The 25,596-nt window shown below is 36.9% G+C and overlaps 1 protein-coding gene across 1 annotated transcript in view; it reads right to left on the bottom strand.

Annotated features, from left to right (window-relative positions):
• Positions 1 to 25,596, bottom strand: part of POLN (DNA polymerase nu) — a 110,139-nt gene that overhangs the window by 70,141 nt on the left and 14,402 nt on the right. Inside the window, exons 4-15 of the mRNA XM_054203011.1 lie at positions 23,918 to 24,406; positions 23,256 to 23,437; positions 21,325 to 21,437; positions 18,473 to 18,630; positions 11,815 to 11,883; positions 10,171 to 10,231; positions 9,899 to 9,963; positions 8,908 to 8,991; positions 8,380 to 8,469; positions 5,748 to 5,804; positions 4,894 to 4,947; positions 4,591 to 4,656 (exon numbers count right to left, since the gene is read on the bottom strand). Coding sequence (XP_054058986.1) covers positions 4,591 to 4,656; positions 4,894 to 4,947; positions 5,748 to 5,804; positions 8,380 to 8,469; positions 8,908 to 8,991; positions 9,899 to 9,963; positions 10,171 to 10,231; positions 11,815 to 11,883; positions 18,473 to 18,630; positions 21,325 to 21,437; positions 23,256 to 23,437; positions 23,918 to 24,406 — 1,488 coding nt within the window. The remainder of the gene's footprint in view (positions 1 to 4,590; positions 4,657 to 4,893; positions 4,948 to 5,747; positions 5,805 to 8,379; positions 8,470 to 8,907; positions 8,992 to 9,898; positions 9,964 to 10,170; positions 10,232 to 11,814; positions 11,884 to 18,472; positions 18,631 to 21,324; positions 21,438 to 23,255; positions 23,438 to 23,917; positions 24,407 to 25,596) is intronic.

The raw sequence follows: 25,596 nt of genomic DNA, 5'->3' as shown, positions 1-25,596 counted from the left end.
GTAAGCATCTGTTGTTTTTTTTTTTCATTTACAAGACCTGTAAAATGTCTGACTTTTCCCTATCCCCAGTGCTTTCCAATAAATATACTTTAAAAAAAAAAAAAATAGAAAACACAGTCAAGTAAGATCAATGCAAATGTAAGACCCATACCATCTGTCCATTTTAAGTCAACATTTATTTCAGTAGGACAGTGTATGAAAACAAGTTTACAAAAATTAGACAAAAAAGACAAAAAATAGTTCAGTTTCAAAAGCAGCCAAGGCACTGGTTCATTTCTAGGGGGAAAAAAAAAAAAAAAAAAAGGAAGATGTGATCACACCCTGCTTCCAGACTTGGTGTCTGGCTCCCTACACTGCATCAGCACTGCCAAAGCCTTCTAAAAGCTGTGAAGGAAAGGCACAGGGGAAAAACAGGACACTTCAAATTTGCACAGCAGCTCCCCACTATTGAAATACTTTGTAGAACATCCTGTTTGTGCTGCAATCCAACTGTGACTATAGACTATAAACTTTCAGAAAGTGTATTGGTAGTATCACAGATACAGATACAGCCTGTAGCCTTAATGAGGCCTGGGACCAAACGCCTGAAATTTGAGAGCTGTCACTATAGTTCTGATAGCATGATTATGACAGTCCACCTTGTTTGGTGTGCGCATGTGGATATGCCAAGGATGTAAAACCTATTGGGACAGTGTTATGAAAGGGAGACAAACAGGCAGCATCTCATCCACACTGTCCACAAGTGATCACCAAACTATTCCAAAACTACATTTCAGTTTTATCTCAGAGACAATTAGTCCATTCAGTCCAGAAGACAGGCCAGAAGGGAAGGAATACAGACACAGTGTGGATAATCAGAAAAACTGGTTTGCTAAGTTAATTGACAGAACAAACTCATTTTTGATGGCAATTGCTCAGAGGGGTCTCTAATTCAAGAAACTGTCACTCCCATAAGAATAAAAACCAGATAGGTAATTTATTATTCATATTCCAAACACTATTAGTAACAAACAAGCATGCAATTCTCTATCATGCACTCACTATCAGAAAGTGTTACTTATATCTGTTGGAGAGACTGAGGTAGAGTCAATATTTCAGGTTTTTTATAGTCCATCTTTGAGCACATTAACATTCAACATACTCTAATTAGTTTCTCTTTCGAATTACATTCGTGCTTTCCAAATCAAAGGCTAACATGCTTCTCTGACTGACAGGTTAAATTATTTTATTTCTTTGCCTTTTTGGACAAGCTAGTAAACGCATTTTTCCTGGGGAGAAATAGGAATGCTTTTTTATCTATCTTCAGCATAACTTTTTGTTACTAAAAGGAAGGAAGTGCCCCCTGAAGCCCACCACTTTATGCTTTTTAGTTTAATGATACAAACATCTTCTGAAGTATAAAAGTGTAAACTCATTAGTAGCATTTCAGTTCTCCCTGCTGCAGAAGCCTAGAGGAAAGAAACCTTAATACAGAAGATCTGATTCTAGCACTGAAGTTTACATCTTAAAACAAATTATAACATCCAATTATATGCAATCTTTATATCTTGAGTTAGGATTTCTCTCTGTTCATTCTGAAAGAGGCTTCACCTTAATTGGCTTTATGCCTTTCCACCTCTGTCATAACTTCTTTTTTGCTTTAAAAGGTGAGAGGCTGGAAAGTGGTATTTCAGGGTAGGTCTGGATAACATAAACAAATCTTTATGAATGTAATAAACATATTTAATAGGAAAGTTGTCTATAAGCAATATAATAAAGGAGTATCCTAATGCAGATGAGAGCAATATATTTATGCAAGAATTAATTAAAAATAATATATTCAAATAATAAACCTAATTAACTTCCCCTAATAGTCATAAGCAATCCATCACAGAGTGGAAAAAATAACGAGTCTATGGGTACATTACAAAATAACTTGACTGAAGAATTTTAGGGTTTATGTTTACTTTTAGGTTTCAGATACGCAGGTTCTTAGGGAGTAGCAAATAGACAGTTACAGTACTATAGCAGATTACAAAATCAAATGTGTCCCTGTTTAATGATGTACTATATTATTATAGAACACTTTGTTATTTGTGAAAAATGCATTAATCACAGAGCACATATTGTAGAGAAGAAAGCAAATGGGAAGAAATGGAGTGCACAATTAAACTAAAATAGATATACACAGGGAGAGCCACTGAAGTAACATTGTATGAAGAAACCTCCTCTAAGTTGCTGCAACACAGAAGTTATAAAAATTAATTTGAATAAGTTTATCTATTGAGAGAAACCCATATAAAGCCAAAAATATACATCAGATGTAGGTTTGTCTGAAAGAAGATCACAGAACAGTTTATCTGAAAGAGAAATCCTGCTCTGTACCTAATATCTGGTCATTGTTCCTTAAACCTGTGAGTAAATCCCTCCTGGACTCCATTCAATGCCTTAAAGGAAAGAGGACAGACAGATCCATCACATTTACAAAACAAATGAAAGATGAAAACTTTGTTGAGAACTCCATCTCCCACAATCACTGCAGCAAATGGGATGTTTTTTCTATTTGAATTAGCACTTCATCTGATTTAAACTTACATTTTGCTTTAATCACTTCTTACAGTTTTATAAAAATAAACTATCTCAGCAAATATTCAGCTAAAATTTTACATAACATCATAGTAAATGCAAAATTATCTACAATATTTGTGATTTCTTTAACACTTTAACACTCAGTAAGTGACTGGGCACTGCAGTCTATCTTCTGTATCAATAAATGATTCAGAAACAGATGGTATAAGTTCCATAAACATTTCACACAAAAAAAGCCACACCGATGTTTTTCCTTATAAGGAAAAGCTGGCCTCAGGCAACCCTGGATGCTAATTTTAGCAGCATTATTTTGGAGAAAAACAACCTTTAAGAGAAGTAGATCCGTGTCATTTTTAGCATGACAGACCAAAGGTCACCTTGTGTTGTATGCAGTTCAAGACAGCTGTTTGTTCAGCTCTGACTTGTAAATGCCTGTGCATCACATCAGAATATTCAGCAAACTGTGACTTTCGTGATCACCTTGTCCATTCTCTCCCATCACTTTCCCCCATATGGGTGCATGAGAAATGGGGGCATCTGTAACACTCCTCCATTCCATTGTTAATTCAGAATGCTAGACACTGTTTTTTACTCAGCAAAAAGCACAAGCACTTCCTATAAATTTTTTGATAACAAATTGTATGGAAACACATACCATGAGGGTAGAGAGATATAAATGAAACCTGAACTGTGAAGACAGGGAAAAGAAGAGCTAAGGAAGTCACCTGTACTGTGAGGATGAGAACCTCCCAAGACAGGTTTCTGCCAGAACTCCAAAAGTCACCAAACCAGTCAGGACTTGCAAGGAGACACCCATGCAAAATGGTCACAACATATGGTTATGTCTAACATCTCTACTCCTAGATAAAGCTGTGGAAGACCATGGCCTTTCTCCCAAGACTGCAGAAAGCTTCTAATGCCATTTGTACCCGTGACGCTTAAGGCTAGTACCCGCATAGACAGATAAGCAGTACTCAAACCTGCATGGATAAGAACTGACAATACTTTGGGGTGTAAGTTAAAAGGCCTCATGGATTCCCTCTAGCCTTCATGAGCCAAGTCACACTTCTGCATATATTCCCCCTCTCCCACAGGACCAGAGGTCAAGTCTTCGCTAAGAAAGGCAATGATTAAACCCAACAGAACATTTCCACAGCTAAGTAGTCGCTACTTTTCTACTGCTATTCCCCCACCTATGCCTTGACTTGAGCCCTGAAGCAGTCTGCAACCCTGTCTCCTCCCACACCAGGTCCTGCACACTCATCCACTCAGCTACGGGCTGCAACAGAAGTGGAACGCAAAAGGCCTCACCAGTCCCTACAGTCAAAGGTCAGTATGCTTCCTAAACTCCAAGTAAAATGGTACAATAAAATATAATCAAATATGCCCTTGAAAAGGCCACTTCGGCAAAAAAAATCCCAAGCCTCTAGCAGTCCAAAAAGTCAAGTAAAACACATTCCACAGCATGTACCTGGAGATCATTATAGCCAAAGACAAGAGAGGAAGCACAAAGAGCCCAAGTGTCACAGCCATATAAGCATCCGGAAGACTTCCAGAGCAACAGCATAGCCAGCTTAGCCCTTTCCTGCTATGAGGCCTGAAGCCAAATTCCAGAAAAAAAGAGCTTCCTTTTTTTCCTATAATCCCCAGAGTACCTCCCAGCGCTCACTGATCCTTTACAAGGAGTGGTTCATGAACACCAGGAATTCATTACCAAGAAGTATTTGGTGGAATTTTAGAGGGTGCGTGCATGGCTCACAATTCCACCCCTCTACTTCAGGTAAACTTCAGGTAATAATATTAAATTCTGATCCACAAATAACAGAAAACATTCATAAGAAAAAGTGTTCTAAACCACCCATTTAATAAGCTTTTTTTGTCCACCATTTTCATAAAATATGGCAACTGCTAGACTAAGATGAAAATTAACATTTAATGTGTTAAAAATATTAGATATTTTATATAAATAATATTATTTTTTAATTCTAATTAAAATGTAAATCTTTTAACAGGCTCACTTACTGGATGTTTGGCTGAAAGCCTGCCAGTCACAGTTCCTGTCTGATTCCACGTAGAGGAAATAAATCCCTGTAGTCAAGTAAAGTAAAAAATCCCCAAAAAGAAATGGATGAAGACATACCTCTAGGTTTTATTTAATGTAAGTATCAGTAATAAAGACTCACTGCATCAGGACTACAAAATCAAAAAGAAATACTTTATAATTTTCTATACATAAAAGTTCTTAAACTGTAAACACAGTAACCATTTCACATCCTTTTATGATGTGAAATACCATATTTTACAGGCTACTTTTTATATTTATACCTTTCTCATGCACGTTCGTAGTCCATCCACATAAGTTGATTTCATCTTGTGAACCTGAATTACATAAGAGCTCATATAAATACTTATTTATAAAAATAAGAGATTTTTCAAATTAAAGAATTTATTTTCCAAATGCATATTAAATTGTTTTGTAGGCTTTTTTTAAAAGACAGTTTTATGTTAGTAGATAATGGATGTACACCCACTAATAGCTTGACTATTAGCATAAGCTAAGTAAGTGCTTGGTTATAACCTAAAGCCATGTCTTTGCAGATACTAGTAATGAACTATTGGAATTTATTCTTTTACAACTTTTAACCCCAGGGTCAATAAACTACACAAAAAAGACACACACACACACATACAAAAGAACAACCCCAGCCGCAGGTTTTTTTTTCTTTTTTAAATCTTGGAAACTCGTTCACTGAAAACCCAAACATTAAGTGTGAGAGCAGACTAAGTAGGTCTTTTTGGACTTCGAGGAGGCTTGTCACCTAAATAACCCCATAACTAGTTATCTCCTTCGTTTTCTGCAGAGTACTTCTTCAGAACTCAAAAAATAAATGTTTTGCCCTAGGGTTGTGCTTTAAAGCACTAGACAAATTTAACAGTGAAGGTTTCCAATTGTTTTTGCAACAGAGTTATATCTGCTGGATATAATCTAAAATACTGCAAAACAGAAGTATAAACATTAAATTTAAAAATTCTTAAGAAAACCTACAGCTTCAAAATTTAAATGAATATTTGAATGAGCTTACATTAGAGCCAACTTTTTTTAGTTAGGTGTAAATACGTTATATTTCTTACTATTTTTGCTTCAGTACATCTACATTATGTGAAAAATATCAGCTCACCTGACGGTATTCTAAAATTATCTTAGGCAAAGGATGAAGATCTTGCAACTTATTTAGCTGTAAAATAATGTGAATTACTGGCTTACTTTTCTGTTACATTATGTTATTTAACAATCTTAACAGACAAAGTTTTGGAGGAAGACATTTTCTCACCAACCTGAACAGACAAAATACTCTTGCTCTCAGGGAAAGACAACATATTAATTATCTAGTATTTATCTATTGGAAGGTTTCAGCCTATCTTTCTCTAAATAACCAAGTCTCAGCAGTTGTTGGAAAGAGAGTAGTGGACTAGATAAAAGCATTGCTTTGATTACTGCAACAAATATGTTCCCACAAAAAGATGGCATGTATTCCATTTCACTGATCCCTCCAATCTCCCAAGGCGCTCTGTCACTCTCCAAGATTACATATTTGATGTATGAAATGTCCTTCTCCTTGAGTACATGGTTATACTGTTGACATTACCTCAGAGATCATATCTGGTAGTTCAGACACTTGGCCCAACAGTTGAATTTTCTCTTTCACACAAGAGAAACAAATACTACCTTTCTACGTTTCCAGAGGTGTACACTCTCAGCAATGTGTTGTGTCCTTTAATTTGACTCCTATGTAAACTAGAGCAATAGAATTGTGGCAGCAAATCAGAAACAGGTACAGCTATACGGAAGCTTCTTCTCTTCTAAGAAGGAATTTCATTACTATTATTATCTTAACAAAATGATCTATTAATTAACTGGACAAGGGGATTGAGAGCACCCTCCGTAAGTTTGCAGATGACACCAAGCTGGGCGGGAGCGTTGATCTGCTTGAGTGTAGGAAAGCTCTACAGAGGGATCTGGACAGGCTGGATCAATGGGCTGAGGCTAATGGTATGAGGTTGAACAGGGCCAAGTGCCAGGTCCTGCATTTGGGTCACAACAACCCCATGCAACGCTACAGGCTTGGGGAAGAGTGACTGGAGGGCTGCCGGGCAGAAAAGGACCTGGGGGTGTTGGTTGTCAGCTGTCTGAATATGAGCCAGCAGCGTGCCCAGGTGGCCAAGAAGGCTAATAGCATCCTGGCTTCTATCAGAAATAGTGTGGCCAGTAGGACTAGAGAAGTGATCATCCTGCTGTACTCGGCACTGGGAGGCCCCACCTTGAATACTGTATTCACTTTTGGATACCTCACTACAAGACAGACACTGAGGTGGTGGAGCGTGTCCAGAGAAGAGCAAAGCTGGTGAAAGGGTGAAAGGTCTAGAGCAGAAGTCTTATGAGGAGCAGCCGACGGAACTGGGGTTGTTTAGCCTAGAGAAAAAGAAGCTGAGGGGAGACCCTATCAATCTCTACAACTACCTGAAAGGAGATTGTAGAGAGGTGGGGCTCTGTCTCGTTTCCCTAGTGACAAGAGATAGGACAAGAGGAAACAGCCTCAAGTTACGCCAGGGGAGGTTTAGATTGGATATTAGGGAAAAAATCTCCAATGAAAGGATTACCAAGCATTGAACAGGCTGCCCAGGGAAGTGGTTGAGTCACCATTCCTGGAGGTATAGATGTGGCACTTAGGGACATAGTTTAGTGGTGGACTTGGCAGTGTTAGGTTTATGGTCGTACTCGATTTTAAAGGTCTTTTCCAACCTAAACGATTCTATGAATCTATGAAAAGGAAGGGGCATCCACATTTGCCTCAAGTTACCAAGAAGTCTGCAGTTTTGTCTTGACTTCATAATTTTTAGACAAATGTTTTTGGCAGGTTTCTGCACTTGTGTTGGATCTCACATGAATGTCTGCATTGCTGAAAATTAACTGCTCCAACACAAACAGAAGAAAGAACTAGAGAGCTTTGTACGTGCAGTATTCATTGCACTAAATCTGAAGATACATCTGATGTCTTGTACAGGTGTATCAAAGTATCTAAACTGCTCAGTCATTATTGCTCTAAGGGAAGAAGATTCTATCAAGATCCTGCAGACCTGCCTCCAAATGTAACCACTCTTACTGAAGACAAGCATCTCCACAGAGGGGGAAAAAAAAAAAAAAAAAAAAAAAAAAAAAAAAAGGCTGAGGAAAATTCATGCACACAAGTAAAACACTGGACCATACAAAGAAACCAACAACTCCCAAATCGAACCAGAGGTATCAAATAATTTCCTACAAACCTTTTTAAGTAGTATTAATGAATGAGTTAAGGATCCATAAAGAGATGACAACACGGTTTTAGCCCAAGTCTCCTGGTGGCAAAGAGAAAGTCTGGGTCGCTATTTTCTCCACTAGCAGATTTTACATGAATGTTCTTTTCTTTCACCAGTGGTTTCTTACAGCCAACCAGTCAGTCATACTGAGCTACCAAAATCTGACCAGTAAGAAAGTCTCCCTCCTTTGAGGAAGATAGTCATACAGGCATGCTGGTACTGAAGTTTTTAAACATGGTTTATAGCTAAAGTTTAGCTTCACTAGCTAGTTTGTTTTTCCCCATTGTGGACTGCAACTTTCATTGCTGACATTAAGTAAATGAAGTGTAATTTGTACAATATAAAAGTAAATCAAGATTGCTAGGAAAATTTTAGACAAATGACAATTTCACTGGAATATAACTTAGAGGTTTTGCTAAATTATGCAGATGGTTTTAAAACCCCTCGCCATCTCACCACAACTTCAGAGGTGGACACAAGTTGTTGTATTTCAGTCCTGTGAAGTTTCTCACACAGTGCATGAAGTTTTAACTTTTCAAATAGTACCTGCAGTAAGAGAAAAAACACGAGAGAAATGTTTCAGTGTTTCAAGTGCTGAAACAGAAAGGAAAATAATTTGGTGCCCGAACTTAAGTCTAGAAAACAGATTTCAAGGAAAATAAGAGCATACCGCAGCAAAGAGAACTAACACAGAATTGAGAAGATCAAATATTTATTTTTGAGCTATTGAAAAAGTAGCATATATTTACTAAAAACAAATGCATAATTTATGTAAATACATTCAAATACAGGTTATCCAATATTGCCAGATTTATGAAGAACTAATATGCCCTCTATCAAGATCAGAAAATAAGATAATTAATTATCAAAGAAAAAGAATACTGAAGTTGTAAGGACAATTTTATATGCTTCATAATTCTTCTGTATCAATAACAAGATACAGAACTTACGATTTCTGTAACAATAGAGTAGTATAAATATTACCTCTCTGAGCTGACTACTGCTCGTCAAAAGGAATCGTTCTCCAGCAACTTGATGAGCTTCCTGTTCAAGCTCTTTGAGTCGCAACTATAAATTAGTACATCAGAATTATTCTGTTTACATCATTATTATTATTATTTTCTTCAATACCTGTGTGTATATATATATAAAACATACCTTATATTGTATATATGAGTATATTGGACTTCTATTTAAAAATAGGGTATTTGGTAATGTTTAATCATTGCTGGCTATGCTTGGTTTAGTAGATTGCTCATATACTCTTTAATATGTATTTCTTCATGATCTGGGAGAGGGATTTCACTGCAGTGAAAAGGACCGAAATTTGCAGGAAAATAATTTAGGTTACTGAAGACTATAGAGATCTGTGAGAAACAGAGATATGCAACTCACTCTGGCAAATTAATAATCTGTCAGACCACTATGATTATTTAGTAAGATTTTATGCTACAAAATAGGATTCTCTTGTAGCTATTTTTATTAATGGGGAGATGGCAAACTTAGAATCATAGAATGTGTTGGGTTGGAAGGGACCTTTAAAAGGTCATCTAGTCCAACCCCCAGAACTCTCAGAACACATAAGTTGTAAAGAGTGTTTTATTTACAAAGAGAGAGATAGAAATATCTGTCTCTTCTCAGGAAGATGGTTACTGATAACTGTAGGTTCAGAAAGAATCATTACATTTTTTTTTTTTACTCTACAACACATAACACAAAAGGACCTCTGCATTTGCAAAGCAGTCTCAGTTCTGCGGCAAGGCTAACAAAGAAAACTTCTCTTGCTTGCTTGCCTAAATAAACATGGATGTATCTTAAAATATAAACATCATTAGTTATATTTATAATAATAAAAATACTAGAAACCCCAAACTGTCACAAAACAAGAAGATTCCTCTTCTTTTTAATCATCTATCCTCAGTAAAAGCAGCGATGTTATACAATATCCAAAAGAAAAAATAAAGACAAAATTTACCCCCAGAATCTCTGATGTTTTTTTCAATTCTTGTTTGTTCACATGTATTTTGTGCGTTTCCATCACTGTAAATAGAATTATATACTGAGAACACTTACAATTGACAAACTTGATCTTACGTGCTTCTTAGACTGTAAAATGGAATCTCAAACTCATACACCTGTTATGAGGCTAAGATAACATTTAGTATCCTGAGGTATAAGGGTCTGCTTGAGCACAGTCAGCAGCTCTGAAAATAGGGAAGATTCATATTTTAAACCGAACTGTCATACCTGCCAGAATTTTGACAAGTGGAAGCTCTAATGTGTAAAATAATTTCCACAAACCTTGAACCTGTAAAGCAAGATACAAATAAATTCTTCAGTATCAGCCAATTTTATCTTAAAACACACAGCAGTTTCATTATGTGGATGTATTTTCCAGTAAGCAGTATTTCACTTTCTGTATAATCCCTTTTTATATGACAACATCGTTTGCGGAATGAAATACCACTTAGTGTAAATTTTATAGTATCTAAATACCATTGTCCATTATCACTTCCTATCTGTATAATCCCTTTTTATATGACAACATCGTTTGCGGAATGAAATACCACTTAGTGTAAATTTTATAGTATCTAAATACCATTGTTCATTATCACTTCCTATTTTGGGGAATAGAAATACATTTTGTAATAGTAATCACTTTGTATAGGAATAGTAATAAAGAACTGTACACACCTCATTTTTCTAGACAGTTTATTTTTAAAGCAAGCTCCATTATAATAGGACATACAGCTATCCCTCTTTATTCACTTGAAGAATTAAGCGATCATTCAGAATTCACAATTTTGTTTTTATTAGGAAGAAAATAAAAGATAATGGTGTTATGTACCCAATTTAGTTACAAAGAACAGGAAGTCTGTTTTTTCGCTAACCCCCGAAGCAATTGGACAGCAACACTTGCCTAAAAACTCCTCCTGTAGACTGGCTTTCAGTGTTTCTGTGCCTTTGGTGTTTCCCTGTTGTTTCTGTTCCTTCACAGATTATTTCATCATACTGCTGGGCCACTTTGATATCCGGATTAATAAGGCTCCATCAACTAATGGCCCAAGCCCTACACTCGCTATCATCAATTTCAAGAAAACCTCCTAGGACCCTACGATGTACCTTTCACCAGAATCTGAGCATGTCCCTAAGTTCTGACACTTTTCCAGGTATATGCTTACAGGGAGAAAACAAACAAAAAAAACCACTAAAAGACTTCTTGAGATGCATTCTGAACTGCAATAAGGGCTAAAACAGGATAAAATGGTTCACTTGGAAGGGACTTGCAACAATCACCTATTCCAACTGCCCAATCACTTCACGGCTAACCAAAAGTTAAAGCATATGATTAACAGCATTGATGAAATGTCTCAAACACTGGCAGGCTTGGGGCACCAACCACCTCTCTAGGAAGCCTGTTCCAATATTCAACCAGTATTTGGCTAACACGATCTGGAGCAATAGATATGCTGAGAGTTTTTGTACACAAGGAATATATCAAAAAAATGCAGCTATACTCTGTTTTAACTCTGTTAACACTTTTTAGACTGTTTCATACAGCTTTAAAATACCAAAAGAAAAGTCACAACATTTTGAACATTTCCTGTTCTTAGAATCTTCATTTAAATATTTAGTTAACTGTTGCAGAGGAAAAGTTTTTTCTAAAGATTAACCTTCAGAATAACCATTTCCTCCTTCTGGAAAAGAATGACAAATCTGATGGACAACTTTATTTTAAATGTTGACCAGCACTGCAAACCAGTAGGGATTGAAACCTTCTATTAAACTTGAGTAGAGGTTTTGATTTGAATGAGAAGCACATCACTGACTCTCTTTAATTCACTATAATACATCAGAAGTTTATCTGAGTAATTACTTTTTATATCTTACCTGTAAGTCATGAGCAAGGTCCATCATTACATTATAAAGCTTCTCCAAGTTCATACCTAAGTTTGGATGCTGATATAAATAAGTAAAATAAATAAATCAAGAGTTTTAATGCTAACATAAAAATGTATACAACACTATCTATTTTAAAAGGGATTAAACTATATAAATATATTTTTCTGTACGTCTCCTATTAGATTTAACACTTTAGAAATGTTCTTAGACCTCTGAAAAACACAATTCATGAACAGAACAGTACAGATCATGAATACTCAAGGTTTTACCTGTTCCTTTATTTACATTTTGCATAGACCGAGTATGGAAAAATAGTATCACTACACTGCCTTTGACATTGAAGTCAGAATTCCATTACTACTTGTAGAATGAGGAAAAATGCCTTCCAATTTTCGTTATCCTATCAGTACTGCCACTCTTCTGTGCCCAAACTATTCACTTCTTCCCTTCTGTTCCAGAGGTGTTCTGCACAGAGCCATGCCACCTCATTCAGCTGGCTAGAAGACCATTTTGAAATGCATACAGACTGAGAATATGATCTTTAGCTCAAAGAACACAATCACTAAAATAAACTTAATGTCAGTCAATTAAATTTCTTATCAGGCTAATACAAAAAATGTAAAAAATAAAGTGCTGCTTTTCATTACTAAATTCCTGTTAGGAAAGCTTGGAATGTAAAAAATGCTGCAGATGTAAATTTTCTTTCCTGCAGCCTGTATCTTCAGTGATGACTGAACAATCAAAATTATGGAATAAACTTGCATCTAAGTCATTAAGTGCAAAACCACTAGCACTGTGTTTTTACTGTCGCGTAAAATTCCTGGGCCATAAACCATAGAACCTAGGAGAGCATTCCAGAGGACTACGATTATATGCTTGCCTGTCCATATACACTTCCCCAAGAAGCACATACTGGTCTGTGTTGGAGGCAGGAAAATGTTACATGGAATTACATGATATGTTACAATAGTTCTTAATTTATGTAAAACTGTGAAATTAAACTAAGGGTCATTTGTTTAAAAACAGGCATTTACTCTGTGTTGATAAATACTTCTGAAGATATAGTTGAGGTATTGAAGCAACTTGGCCACAAAACTTTAAGACAGACATTAAGAAATTAATTAAGAAACCCAGAATGCAAGATAATTATCACACACTGCAGCACTGATTGCAGATTCCTGTCTGTGATAGCTTGGGGAAAAAAAATATTTAAGAAAAAAAAATCAATAGCAAGTAGAACTGCAGTATGCCTAAGGTTACGATTTTATGTTTGACAACATGAATGCAATGTACATCGTATGGAGGACTCATCAGAGCAGAAATCAATTTTGTGGCCAATAAAATCCTATACATTTTTAGATGATAATCTGGTAACACTCACTGTTTCCTCCTCAGTAGCCACACTGCTGGAGAATGACCTAGATTTGGCTAGATTCTAGGTGAACAGGGTATTCCAAGATCATTTTTACTAAATTAATACACATAGGCATGGTTCAAAATAAATTTAAAATCTGCTTCCCAAGTGAATTACATCTTTCCATCAAGAACAGTAAAAATGTTTAAAAAAAAATTAATATATTGACGGTAAACCAAATAGCCATGAAATCACATTGAAGGCTTCTCAATTGGAAAAGCAGAGAGGGTCTCCTGGGCACCTTGTAAGCTATCCATCTTCTAGTTTATCATTCACCCTATGTGTATTTTAGAATAATCACAATTCCTTTATGCTTGCTTTATTATTTGCATTCCTATCTGAGGGAACACTAAGAGGGACTCTCACGCAATGAGCTGCTGAAGTCTCTTTCCTCTACAGATCTGCAGTTATTCTACAGGTTTCTTACCTTACTGCTCTCATGAAATACCTACAGTTGGGAGAAAAAATATGCTCCCAAAGAAATATATTCTGCTTTCTCCACTCAAACTGAGCTAGAAAGCGCTTTCCTTACCAGAGTAAGCTCTCAGGAATTATGCTACCAAATCTGACTTTGCTGCCCATTTCACAGTTTCATACTTTTTTGATATATTCAGAATCTTTCCTTTGGTCCTCTGTGATAAGAAGGAAAGAAAAGGATGTTTCTACTTGTTATCAGATATACACTGTCCTCTAAGATTGCATAGAAAATGAAGACAGTGCTTCAGTTTCAGTGAAATGTCCAGTATTTTGCAAAGAACAAAACCAGGATGCTATCAACTAGAAGAGTATATGCAATGTAACTAGATGTGGTATCACTCACTAAACTGAATGTCATTAAGCTGTGAATTATGGACTAAAACAGAAAGATTGACATTAAATTGCTGCCCAGAATATTTTCTTAAGAACAGGTCTGATGTCAGAATACTATGGTCTTCCAGGGCTTTTAATCTGTCCAGCCAGAACAGTACCTCTTTTGAAGCAAAAGCAGTTAAGAAGAATCAAAGTGGTTGGGAAATCTTCGAAATCCTTCCTAAAGGAGGATCTATACAGTCTAAACAGAAAAATCCTTAATTTGGAGATCTAAGATTAAAAAAAAAAATCATATCAAAATTAACGGACAGGGGAGGATCCTCCTTCTCTTTTGAGGGAGGTAAGGACCCTTCTGAGCTTGTGAGAAGCTTTCTCTGGACATCTTTTTCCATCTGAACAGGGTCTTTTGCAGGAATTGCTCCCTGAGCTGGCTCCCCCTTGTCTTCAGAATGACTCTCAGAACCTCCTGGTCGTGTTTCTAAGGAGTGAGGGCAGGCACAGACTGAGACACCATTACAAGCCAAACACTTAACTCTGTGCCCTCACAGTGCAAGAGTCAGCTGTAAATCAACAGGTAAATGTAATCCATCCTCCAAAGTGTATTAAAATCTTCCGTGTACATAAAACTCACAATTTCGGTGTACTGTTTGCAAAACAGCCCCATTATCTGAAGAAAAACAGAAGTTTGGAACAAAAGCATTACAGCAGATGCAGACTGACAAGAGCAATGCTTCATCCATTATTTGATCCAAACAGAATGCAGAAGGAATCCAAATTACTTGTTACTGCACAAACACAACAGAACCATAACTGACAGAAAATTAGTTTATATTAGGACAAATTATAACACATTATTGCTACAGAGGCAAGCATTCTAGTACACAGCTGGGGAAGAGCCATCACAGGAACACTATAATATTGGTCCAACTGACTTTTAAAAGAGGAGAAGTTCCGAGCATAACAGAAGCGTGGGAGGCACCTATTAGTTACAGGAAGTTTACTTAATGCTAAAAACAGAACTACCCCAGTTTTGGGGTAAGCTTTGCTGTAGACACTTTTTCCTACCACATATCATAAAACAATGGGGGCACTGGTGTTGCAGTCATTCAGAACACACTTAAGCCTAGACCATAGCTGTTTTTATCTTGAAATGACCATATGAATCAAGATGAACAACAGATAAAACTAAACAGATTCTACACAAGCTGCTGTCTGCTAGTGGAAACCATGTCCCCGCAAGCCCCAGTGGCAGGAAAGCATTAAAACGGGGTAATGAATTCCACTGACAACCCACGTGAGTTCCCCATCTGTTCAAGAGCTATTAGTCTACACAACTTCAGCATTGTTTGTGAGTAGACAACATGGACACTTACTGTATAGGCTTCCCCTCTGTTTACAGCACACTTGAACACCGCAAGACTGAGAAACAGTGGGCCCTTGAAGGTAGGATGCAGAGGGCTCTCTTCAAAGCTGAAATATGTAGATCCACTGGTCCTCATCCTTTATAACAGTCTAGTCCTCAATAAGGACTTCTCTCTACCCCAGACAGATTAATTTAAGCAGGCCCACACTCCAGTGAAAAGCCATGAACCTGTCTCCAAGAAACCTTGTTCATATGCACTGGTTCTGGAACAAACAAGCTGTCTGTGAAATACCATCCTTTCAGCAACAGACAAATTACTTGATCCCTTTCGGGAGGTGGAATGATAGAATGTGTTGGGTTGGAAGGGACCTTTAAAGGTCATCTAGTCCAACGCCCCTGCAGCAAGCAGGGACATCTTCAACTAGATCAGGTTGCTCAGAGCCTCATCAAGCCTGGCCTTGAATGTCTCCAGGGATGGGGCCACCACCTGGTTCCAGTGTTTCACCACTCTCATTGCAAAAAAACTTCATCCTAATGTCTAATCTAAAACTACTCTGCTCTAGTTTAAAACCATTGCCCCTCGTCCCATCACTACATGCCCTTGTGAACAGCCCCTCCCCAGCTTTCCTGTAAGCCCCCTTCAGGGACTGGAAGGCTGCTACAAGGTCTCCCCAGAGCCTTATCTTCTCCAGGCTGAACAGCCCCAGCTCTCTCAGCCTGTCTTCATAGAAGAGGTGCTCCAGCCCTCGGATCATCTTCATGGCCCTCCTCTGGACCCGCTCCAATAGGTCCATGTGCTTCTTGTGCTGAGGGCTCCAGAGCTGGACACAGTACTCCGGGCGGGGTCTCATGAAAGCAGAGTAGAGGGGAAGAATCACCTCTCTGGATCTGCTGGCCACGGTTCTTTTGATGCAGCCGAGGATGCGACTGGCCTTCTGGGCTGCAAGCGCACATTGTTGGCTCATGTCCAGCTTTTCATCCACGAGTACCCTCAAGTCCTTTTCCGCAGGGCTGCTCTCTATCACATCATCCCCCAGCCTGTATTGATAATGAGGATTGTCCCGACCCAAGTGCAGGACCTTGCACTTGGCCTTGTTGAACTTCATAAGGTTTGCTTGGGCCCACCTCTCTAGCTCATCCAGGTCCCTCTGGATGACATCCCATCCCTCTGGCACGTTGACCGCACCACTTAGCTTAGTGTCATCAGCAAACTTGCTGAGGGTGCAAGTAAGTCCAATGACAGGCTTCAATTGACACCAAGATTCCTCACCAGCAAATGCAGCAATGACAAGAGCAGCATGATGTTTAGCACCTCTTCCAGCAAAGGTTTCAAGGTATATGGACTATGATCTCTTTTACTGAGCCTTTTGGAACAGCATCAAATATACAGACAAGGGGCAAGTAGTACATATTCTGTGCTAGAATGTGTGTGGGTGAGTAGCAGACTTCAGAATAAAATAGCAGTCATTCCAAGTACTATGATGAGTGGACAAGAGTAGCACAACACAGAGGGAGCTTAACTGAAGCAGTGGTGCGTGAGACATGATATATCACCTGGTCTGGATCCCTCTGGGAGTACAGACAACTGTTAGGAACCTACCAGCAAAGTCAGAAGAGATAAATCTGGCAAAGAGCTAGGATTCATGGGAAGAACTAGGACTCACTGAGCAAACAGAGAAGCCAAAAAGAAAGTGGGAGAGTCCAGGGAACAAATTAATTACATAAGGAAGGCTGTGGGAGTTGGGGGTGGGAAAAAAAAAAATCACAGGATGTTAGGGGGAAGCATTAACTGGGACTTGGGTGAACAAGTTAGCATAAAGGCACTGGAGATGGTTGGGACAAGGAAACAAACTAGACCTGAAATAGGGCAGAAAGGAAATAAGACTTAAATATTTAACTCAGAGCTGGGAATCAGCGTGACAAAGCTGGGAAATGGTAAGTAAGAATAGATGTGATACATGAAGAATAAAAGACTGAGTCAAGCTAAGGAAAGAGACAAGATTAAGGATGCTGACTCACAGGAGGGGACATCACATGTAGAAATAACCAACAAGTTTATAGCTTCTGCTTGTTTGCCTGTCCATTCCCTAAACTAATACCTTAATGCATGAAGTAACTTCTGAGCAACTGCAGTTTACAGCTAGCGTTTTAAAGTAAACAGGCTCTGTTTTCTCCAAAATGTGTATACTGATGGGTATGTGCTGATATAACTGACTTCTGTCCGTGCTCTAAGCCCACTTGATATCAGTGAATTTGTACCCTGGAAGCCCTATAATCACGTTACTATACCTATGTCTGAACAAACAAGGCTTCTGAAAAGTGAAAGGTTTTATAGAAAAATCCTATCAATTACGTTGCTGCACATCTATTTTTACTATTCAAACAACCTCTGAAGGCTAATGTGGCCAAAATAGCTCACCATAGCCCAAAATACAAACACTGAAATTTTATAATATTCAGTAAGTAAGATTTAACAGACATTAGGACATTTCTATAGTGCTAGAAATAACTCCTCAAAAAGTTGATTAAGCATTCTCTCTTATTGAGAATAAGAATTCACAAAATTTTCATACACATGCTTGAAGGTTCACATTTGACTTCCTACTGTTCCTCAGCTGACAATATGGTATTTTCACCAGCTGTGAAATTCAGGAAAATTGTTAATTTTAAATTAAATACAGGCTACAATTTCACAGGAATTAGAGAACAAGGCGTTAGACATTTTGGAAAGGAAAGCTGGAAATCAGTTTTTAGGAAGGTGGAAAGAAAAAAAGATCCGATTATATATTAATTGTTACTGAACTTTACAGTTTTGAAGCAGAATTTTACAGCTGTTCCTGAAGAATAGGATGCCATATTGGTAGAATGCAGTGAACCCTTCCCTTCTCTCCTTTCTTTAAAATTAGATTTCCAACAAGTAGTATTAATATAATATTTTTCTTCAATCAGAAAAGCATTATCTGTATTTTTTTTGTAATATTTTCTAAGCAAAAACAATTCTTTCATCATTTCCTTCCCCTTTTAACCCAACCACAAACAATTTAAAACAAACTACTTACTGACGCATTTCTCACAGTGCCTGTATCTGTATTTACTGTTCCCATAGAAAAAGGCTTTTCAAAATACTTCTCTATTAAATGTTCAAAAGAGGGAACTGTGTCGCTGGGGTTTATCAGCCACGCTGCAATCCTTGGATCTAACACGACGCTATCAGCAACTACAAAAATAAGTTATTTCTGGCAATATAAATATTTAAATTACCTCCCATACTATGAAATCCCTCTAAAGTTTTGCCCATCTTTCCTGTAGACACACATCATAAATAAACAAGCATTTACACTATGAAAATGTTAAACATTGAATTTGCAACTGTAACCAATGGTCAATATCATGACTACATAAGATTAAGTTCAATATTGAATATTTTTGAAGAGGGGTTTGTTTTTTGTTTGTTTGGGGTTTTTTCCAAATTTTAAAATGTAAGTAAACATTTGGTTGCTAAGATTGACTGTAAAAGACTCTCTTTCTTATCACTGAAAAATTTCAGATTAAGGGGTTTTTTATGTCTCTCTCTGATACAGGGAGATAGTTTATTGTTGCTGTTAGCTTGACTGATATCCACAAAATTGCTACTGGGGGTTGAGGGACAGAAGATTTACTTCCTACCAATCAGACTTCTGAGATCTTTAATGTATGTATGAATTCACATATGGTACCTCCACTGATATAACTGTTGCTGAAAAGAACTTCACATGGCTGCTCAGCAGATGTTAGGGAAGGAGACATCTTGCCCCTGAATCAGCTTGGGCTCTGCTGCAGTGGTCAGATAACTGAAGGATACTTCATCTGCATGGTCTCATATCAGGATTTTATGTATCTCACTATCCTTTTCTCTGAATGCAAACAGCCATTCACCTCAGAAGCTAAAAAGATGTGAAGGAACTATACTTCCTGATAGTACTACTTTTTGTGACTGGAAGGACAGTCTTAGCCTTGGAATTGCGCAGCTTAAGAAAGTAGGTCAAACACTGCATCCACCCCAAAACCAAACTTTGGACAGGTCCACAGGATTTCCACTGTTCTTTCAGCAGGAAGTAATCCCTACAGGTATCAAATGAAACTTTGACAACTGTAACAGATTTGCCATGAACTCAAATGATGCATTCTGAAGACGCATACTAAGCAACACAACCTCACTGACACACTGTAACATTCAGCAGCTGATGGCTGTTGGAAAATTCCCAGAGGCTGCAGGAAGACTCTGCCTAGTGAGATGTTGGATATTCAAAAGCTCATGTGAAGACTGCATGAAACGAGCACGGATTTTAATAATAACAACAACTACATCTTAGCAAGGATACACAGAAGAAGAGAATCCTGTTACCAAAGAGTCGCTGAGATACTTCGAAGATCCTTTTCTCATATCTCTATTTACAATGAGCACGAGACAGTCTCTAGCTGAAAAAGGATAAAGAATCAAAGATCTCAACCATCCATCCCTTCCTTCCCAACTAAAATTTTCACCAAAGGTGAGGGTAGCAGTAATGAATTACAGCTATCAAGTCAGTCTTGGAAAGAGGATGATACCTTCAAGGTGAGGCAGCAGCATATATAGAACTGAGAACAAAGCTGAAAGGAGTGAAGGAAAACCAGGGTCAAGCTTATGACATGAAGAGAAGAGTCTGTGCTGATAAAAGCATATTTTCCTCAAGATTGTGAAATGATACTCAAGTCCTGTCCTCCTCCTACTCTGAGACATTAGTGAATCCCAATGGGAAAGCATGCCATATTTTACTAGTCAGGGCTAATGTATCTGGATGTATTCCACTGGTTAATACACTAGTTCAAGAATGAGTGCAATCATTCAAAGCGATTGCAGTCAATATGACATACAGAGAAGTTTCAGCATTTGCTTGATTTACAATGAGGTTATCGTGGTGGGGTTTTTTTACATAAAAAAGGCAGGGGGGTTGTGGGGGGGGGGGTTGTGTTTGGTTTTTTTTTTTTTACCATAGCAGAAATAATGAGTGATGAAGCATCAGCTTCCAAAGTTTAAGAAAAGGTAGACAAGAATACTTTTGGATACTAGAAACTTCAGACTCAAATACTATGCATCAGATAGTATCGTAATCTGTACACAACACAGGAAGTACTAGATCCTGTCCCTAGTATTAGTACCATCATGACATTTCCCACCCTCCCCCTTCCATTGCCAGGGCTAAGTGTCTTTTGTGTAGATCTTCACATCAGATTCTAAATCATCATCTGTTTACTGTGATTTACTGATGAAACTTTCCAGATGCTGAACACAATGTGGAGATTCACATAGAGGGAGTCCTTCCTGAACAGTCACACTTGTTTTTGTAATTCAGTCATCCGTAATCCAATACACAAAATCAAGAAAATAAAATCCATTATATTTACATCTTATATCCTCTCTTTGTAGTTGTTTTTAAATCCATCTATACAAGAGCCTTATTTGACCCTATCAAAAAAACAAGGACCCATTCAAGTGATTCCTAATTCTGACAGCTATGAGGACCTCTATAATTTATTTTAGCCTTTCCTCTTCAGCAGAGAAAGTTTTTCTAGGGAACACGAAACACGAAGCAGTACGACCTTTTCAGCTATAGTCAGGACTGTGTTGAGAGCTTTTGTTTCCACAGGAAGCTGTTGTTAAATTATTCAATGATACGATTCCTACTCTAAGAAGAAATACATCATCTTGACACATCAAGCCTCTGGTCACAACCTCCTCCCAAGAAGGGTGTTCTTTTCCATGGTACTAAAACTGTTTTACAATATATTACTTAACCACCAATCTAGTTAATTGTACACCTAGTGATTTTAACAGAAACATCAAAAGCATAGAGATTATAGGATTAGATCATACATTAGATTAGATAGTTACCTTGTTTCCAGCTAATTTCATCACCATAAACTTGAAGTACAGTCCTCACAAAATCTTTTGCGTTGAAGCAAATAATCGGAATTTTGCAATGTAGCATTTGAAACAACATTTGCCTGCACAGAAGTAGGTTCATTAACATGCACTATATTGTTTCTAGATTTAGTGAATCTATTTACTTTATAAATTTAATTAGCACCTAATACTAAACAGTTAACATAAGACATTTCTTTATTCCTGTAAGAACAGAATACTGTATTTGAATATTAAAGTCTCAATTCAGTAATACCTGAAGCTTCGTTCTATAACAAATTAAACATCCTAGCAGATATGCTTTACCATGCATTCATAAAGAAAACAAATCCTTATTTGACATTCAAAATTAAACGCAATCTTAATCCAAAACAGCAACTGGCATCCCCGTAATACTTTAATATACCCAAATAAGATCACAGAGGCTTCGGAGTTAATGTAGTATTGCAAAAATCATGATTTAAAAGTTACTAGACAACCTAAATTGCCATTAATTGCCTAGTGTCAATATGCTACTTAAATCTAGTATGCTACATCTTTGTGACATTTTTCCATTCCTTTTCAAAATGTCTATAGTTCCCACACCCATGCTATTTTACATAGATTTTACCAATTATGTATATTAATATATAGATTTTACTAGTTATTTGTGTAATTTTTTTCATAAGCTCTATTTTGGGCAATATAGAAAAATAGTATTTTTTTATAGCGCTTTCAATTTTCTTTCTCTTTGTTGGTATGAAACAACAGTACCAACTTTTGGACGTACTAGAAATTGTGTAGATCATAAGATATTACCGTATATGGTGTAGATCCACTATTAAACTGCACCATTCTTACAAGAAATAATTACCTATAGGTTTCATCTAAATGATAATACACTTATTCAATTTGCTTATTATTGAATTTTTACTTTTCATATGCACATGCTTTATTGATACATTATTCTCAATTCAGAACAACCTATATTCAAACTAACAAGTTATTAAATTAGTTGTCATATAACTCCAATATTACAGTTGGAGAAGTAGAGATAAATGATTTGTTCCAGGTCACAGTGGCAGAGATGCAACTAACAACCAAGTTCAACATCTTGAAAATTAATGCTTTGTAATTTAATAACACAAATTTAGCACTTTACAATAAAGCAGTTAGTACTGAAAGTCATAAAATATTCTAATGAAGTTTTAACATGCAACTATTATATCTAAGAATCATATTCAGTTCTTATTTCTGCCTTTAAGAGACACTACTTCAAAGTTAAGAGTAAGGAGTAAAAATGGATTTTGTTTATACTAACTGGAAGTTTAAAACATGATCCAACTTTTTTAAAATTTAGTCCAACTATTAAACAGATACATAAAGCATTCACTTTAAAAATTATCTTGTAATTTTGATGTAACAATATTACTGAATATTACGAAAACTTCATTCGGTATCTCAAAAGCCATTAAAAAAGCCTACTGTGCTCAAAAAAATAAAAATAGTATCAGAGATCAAAAAGGATGTTTATCATAATAATGTCCATCGAAAATGTACTAGATAAGAAATGCAGTTCAGGAAATGGAAGATAAGATACAAGAAAGATAAACCTGGATGAATCATATTTTTTGGGTGCCATATAGCTGTAAATTGTTCATAAAGGACTTCCAGGTGAACGTAAACAGCACCTACCAGAATCCCAACCTAGTTCTGCAGGGCTACAGTTAGTGATATGCTGAACCTAAAGGAATATTTTATTTTTATCTGGTTCATATTAGCCCAGGCTTGACACAGAATACAGCTAATATGAAATTTAATGAGTTTGACATGTAAGATTAAGCTTGTGCCATGTAACCAACATCACTGTTGCTAAAAGCATATGTAAAGCAAAACAGTATTTTTTTTCTACATACTCTCACCAAGCAAATTCCTTGTGAGCCTGTTGTTCTTGTTCCCAAAGAGATGACGATTCCATTTTTAAATAAATTAATTTATCATTTTCATTAGCAGCATAGTCAGTTGAAGAATAACTGGGAGGGCAAGGGTGATCAGTCTGACTCTTCACTAACACAACAACTCCTTTTACTGATGAGGTTAAGGCCTGTTAAGTATAATTACAATAGTGTTTCCTCTGACAGATTTTATGCATGCAATCTTATAAATAAAGTTTCCCAAATATTTTACAATATGAAACCTACTATGTACACTAGAGTTATTACATACACCATTGACACAGTAGAGGAGCATGCAAATTTCAAGGAGCATGCCTTAAAACAAAAATCCAGTGACAGACATGCTAAAAAGCAGGAAAAAATACTCTAATTCAGTCTCACTTTAAGTACAAAAATGCCTGTTTAGCCCAGGCAGTCTCATTTTTTCTTAAAGTTTTACTTGGTAACTAAAAATAAAATGCAGTCAGAAGTATTAAGGTTTACCTTATTTTACATTTATATTTTGGTAAGCAATAATACAGAAAACTGGTCCAGATTCTAGGTTCCCAGTGAACACGGTTTTGTGTTTATCAGTCACGTGCACAGTTCAAATGGTTCTACAAAACTGACTAAACGCATCATTCACTAACCTGCTCTGAGTTGAGCTGTGAAGAACCATCTTGAAATATCATAGTAGTTACAAAAGCCACTGCCTGTTCTATAGATGCAAGCAATTCTCTTTTTTCCTCACATCCCAAACTCCTGATATCACAAGGATAACTGTCAGAAGACTCTGTTTGTCCAGAAGTACAGTCATATCTTCTTTCATGTGAAGAAGTATAGGTCTTTACAGGTAATCTTCTTGTTTTCTCTGAACAACATGTAGGCAGATCTTGCTTTCTTTTAAGGGGAGTAGCTGTATTCTTTTCACCATCCTTCAGGTTTTTTGCTTCTATGTAAAGATTTCTTTCTCTGTATCCCCATGTTGGCAAGTCTAAATCCTGGTAATAGCTAGCTATTTTGGTATCTTGACAGCAAAGCATTTCATCGGTATGTACTGTCCTGACTATCTGACCAGCAGCACTTTTTTCAGGGCTGGCAGATGTTTTTAATAAGGCAATTGTGGAATCATGAATCTCCTGAAAAAATTGGAATTGTCTTTAGTGAACCAATTATTCAACTTATTAGGAGAAATAAAAATAAACAGACATGAGTTAATTTAGATAAGCTTTGAAGGAAGTAATATTCTATGAAAAAACCCAAGGAGTCCATTTAGGGGAATCACATTACATAAAACAGAATTCAAGTATTTATCAGTAAAGATTATTTTGTTGATTTATATCGCTTACATCCAAAACCACCACTATTTTTTTAATCTACTATTAGTCAAACACTAAAGGTCGCAAATTATCAACTGTAATATGCATGTACTCCAGTAGCCTGTCTTCCATACCAACTAGGTTATTAGAGACCTTTGAAGACAGACCGTTCATTTCCATCTTTAGCTTCAATATTCAGAGCTTTTTTCATGCCAGCTTAGCTTATTAAACAACTTTTGGCAAGGGACCTTAATGACTGCTTTGGGAATTCAAGTACACCAAGTCAACTGGTTCTCCACCAATTTCTTCAAACACCTTACAAGATCGCAAGACATAACAAAAATACATATGAATCTATACATCCACGCCCAGCACAGCTTTCCTACTCCAGATAGTCCCTGGATCCCCTTACAGCAGCATGCTATTAAATAGCATTAAGCAAGAAGTTGCATGGTAATGTTATGATTCTATTCCTTCATCCTTAACTTCCTTCAGAAATTTCCTTGGTATGCTACCAGCCCTAGTATTTTCTTACTATTTATCTTGCTGTTTCTTCTACGACCTCTTCAGCTGAGATAGATCCTGTCTTGATTTCAGAAACAAAGACTCTGGAATGGCAACTGGCATCCTTTCCAAGATTCCCCAGGGAAAATTTGTATTTAACTATTTACAGATATAGAGAGTTGTATCTTCCCTCAATACTCCTTTTACACCTTGATCATTAAAAGGTCTTATGAATATTTTGGGTTTGGAGGGGAAATTCCATATATTTTCCTTCTAAAAGCTCCTTCATTTTTACATAATTTCCTTTTCTGAAATGAAGCATTCCTGAAGTGATTTATCTTTTAATGCCTCGGAAAGATTATAGTCCCTGTCAGAGCATCTTTCAGCAGGAAGATTTTGAACACAATCTCCCACAGAATCAAATAAAAAACAATTTCTCTTTTAAGTTCTCTAGTTGTTGACAAAGCAGTTGTCTCCTAATTTTTAGTCTCAGCATCACGCATAAG

This window comes from Rissa tridactyla, chromosome 5 (genome assembly GCF_028500815.1).
Source record: "Rissa tridactyla isolate bRisTri1 chromosome 5, bRisTri1.patW.cur.20221130, whole genome shotgun sequence".
Classification (NCBI taxonomy): domain Eukaryota; kingdom Metazoa; phylum Chordata; class Aves; order Charadriiformes; family Laridae; genus Rissa; species Rissa tridactyla.
Note: the sequence above shows the minus strand (reverse complement) of the source record. Positions and strands in the feature narration are given on the sequence as shown.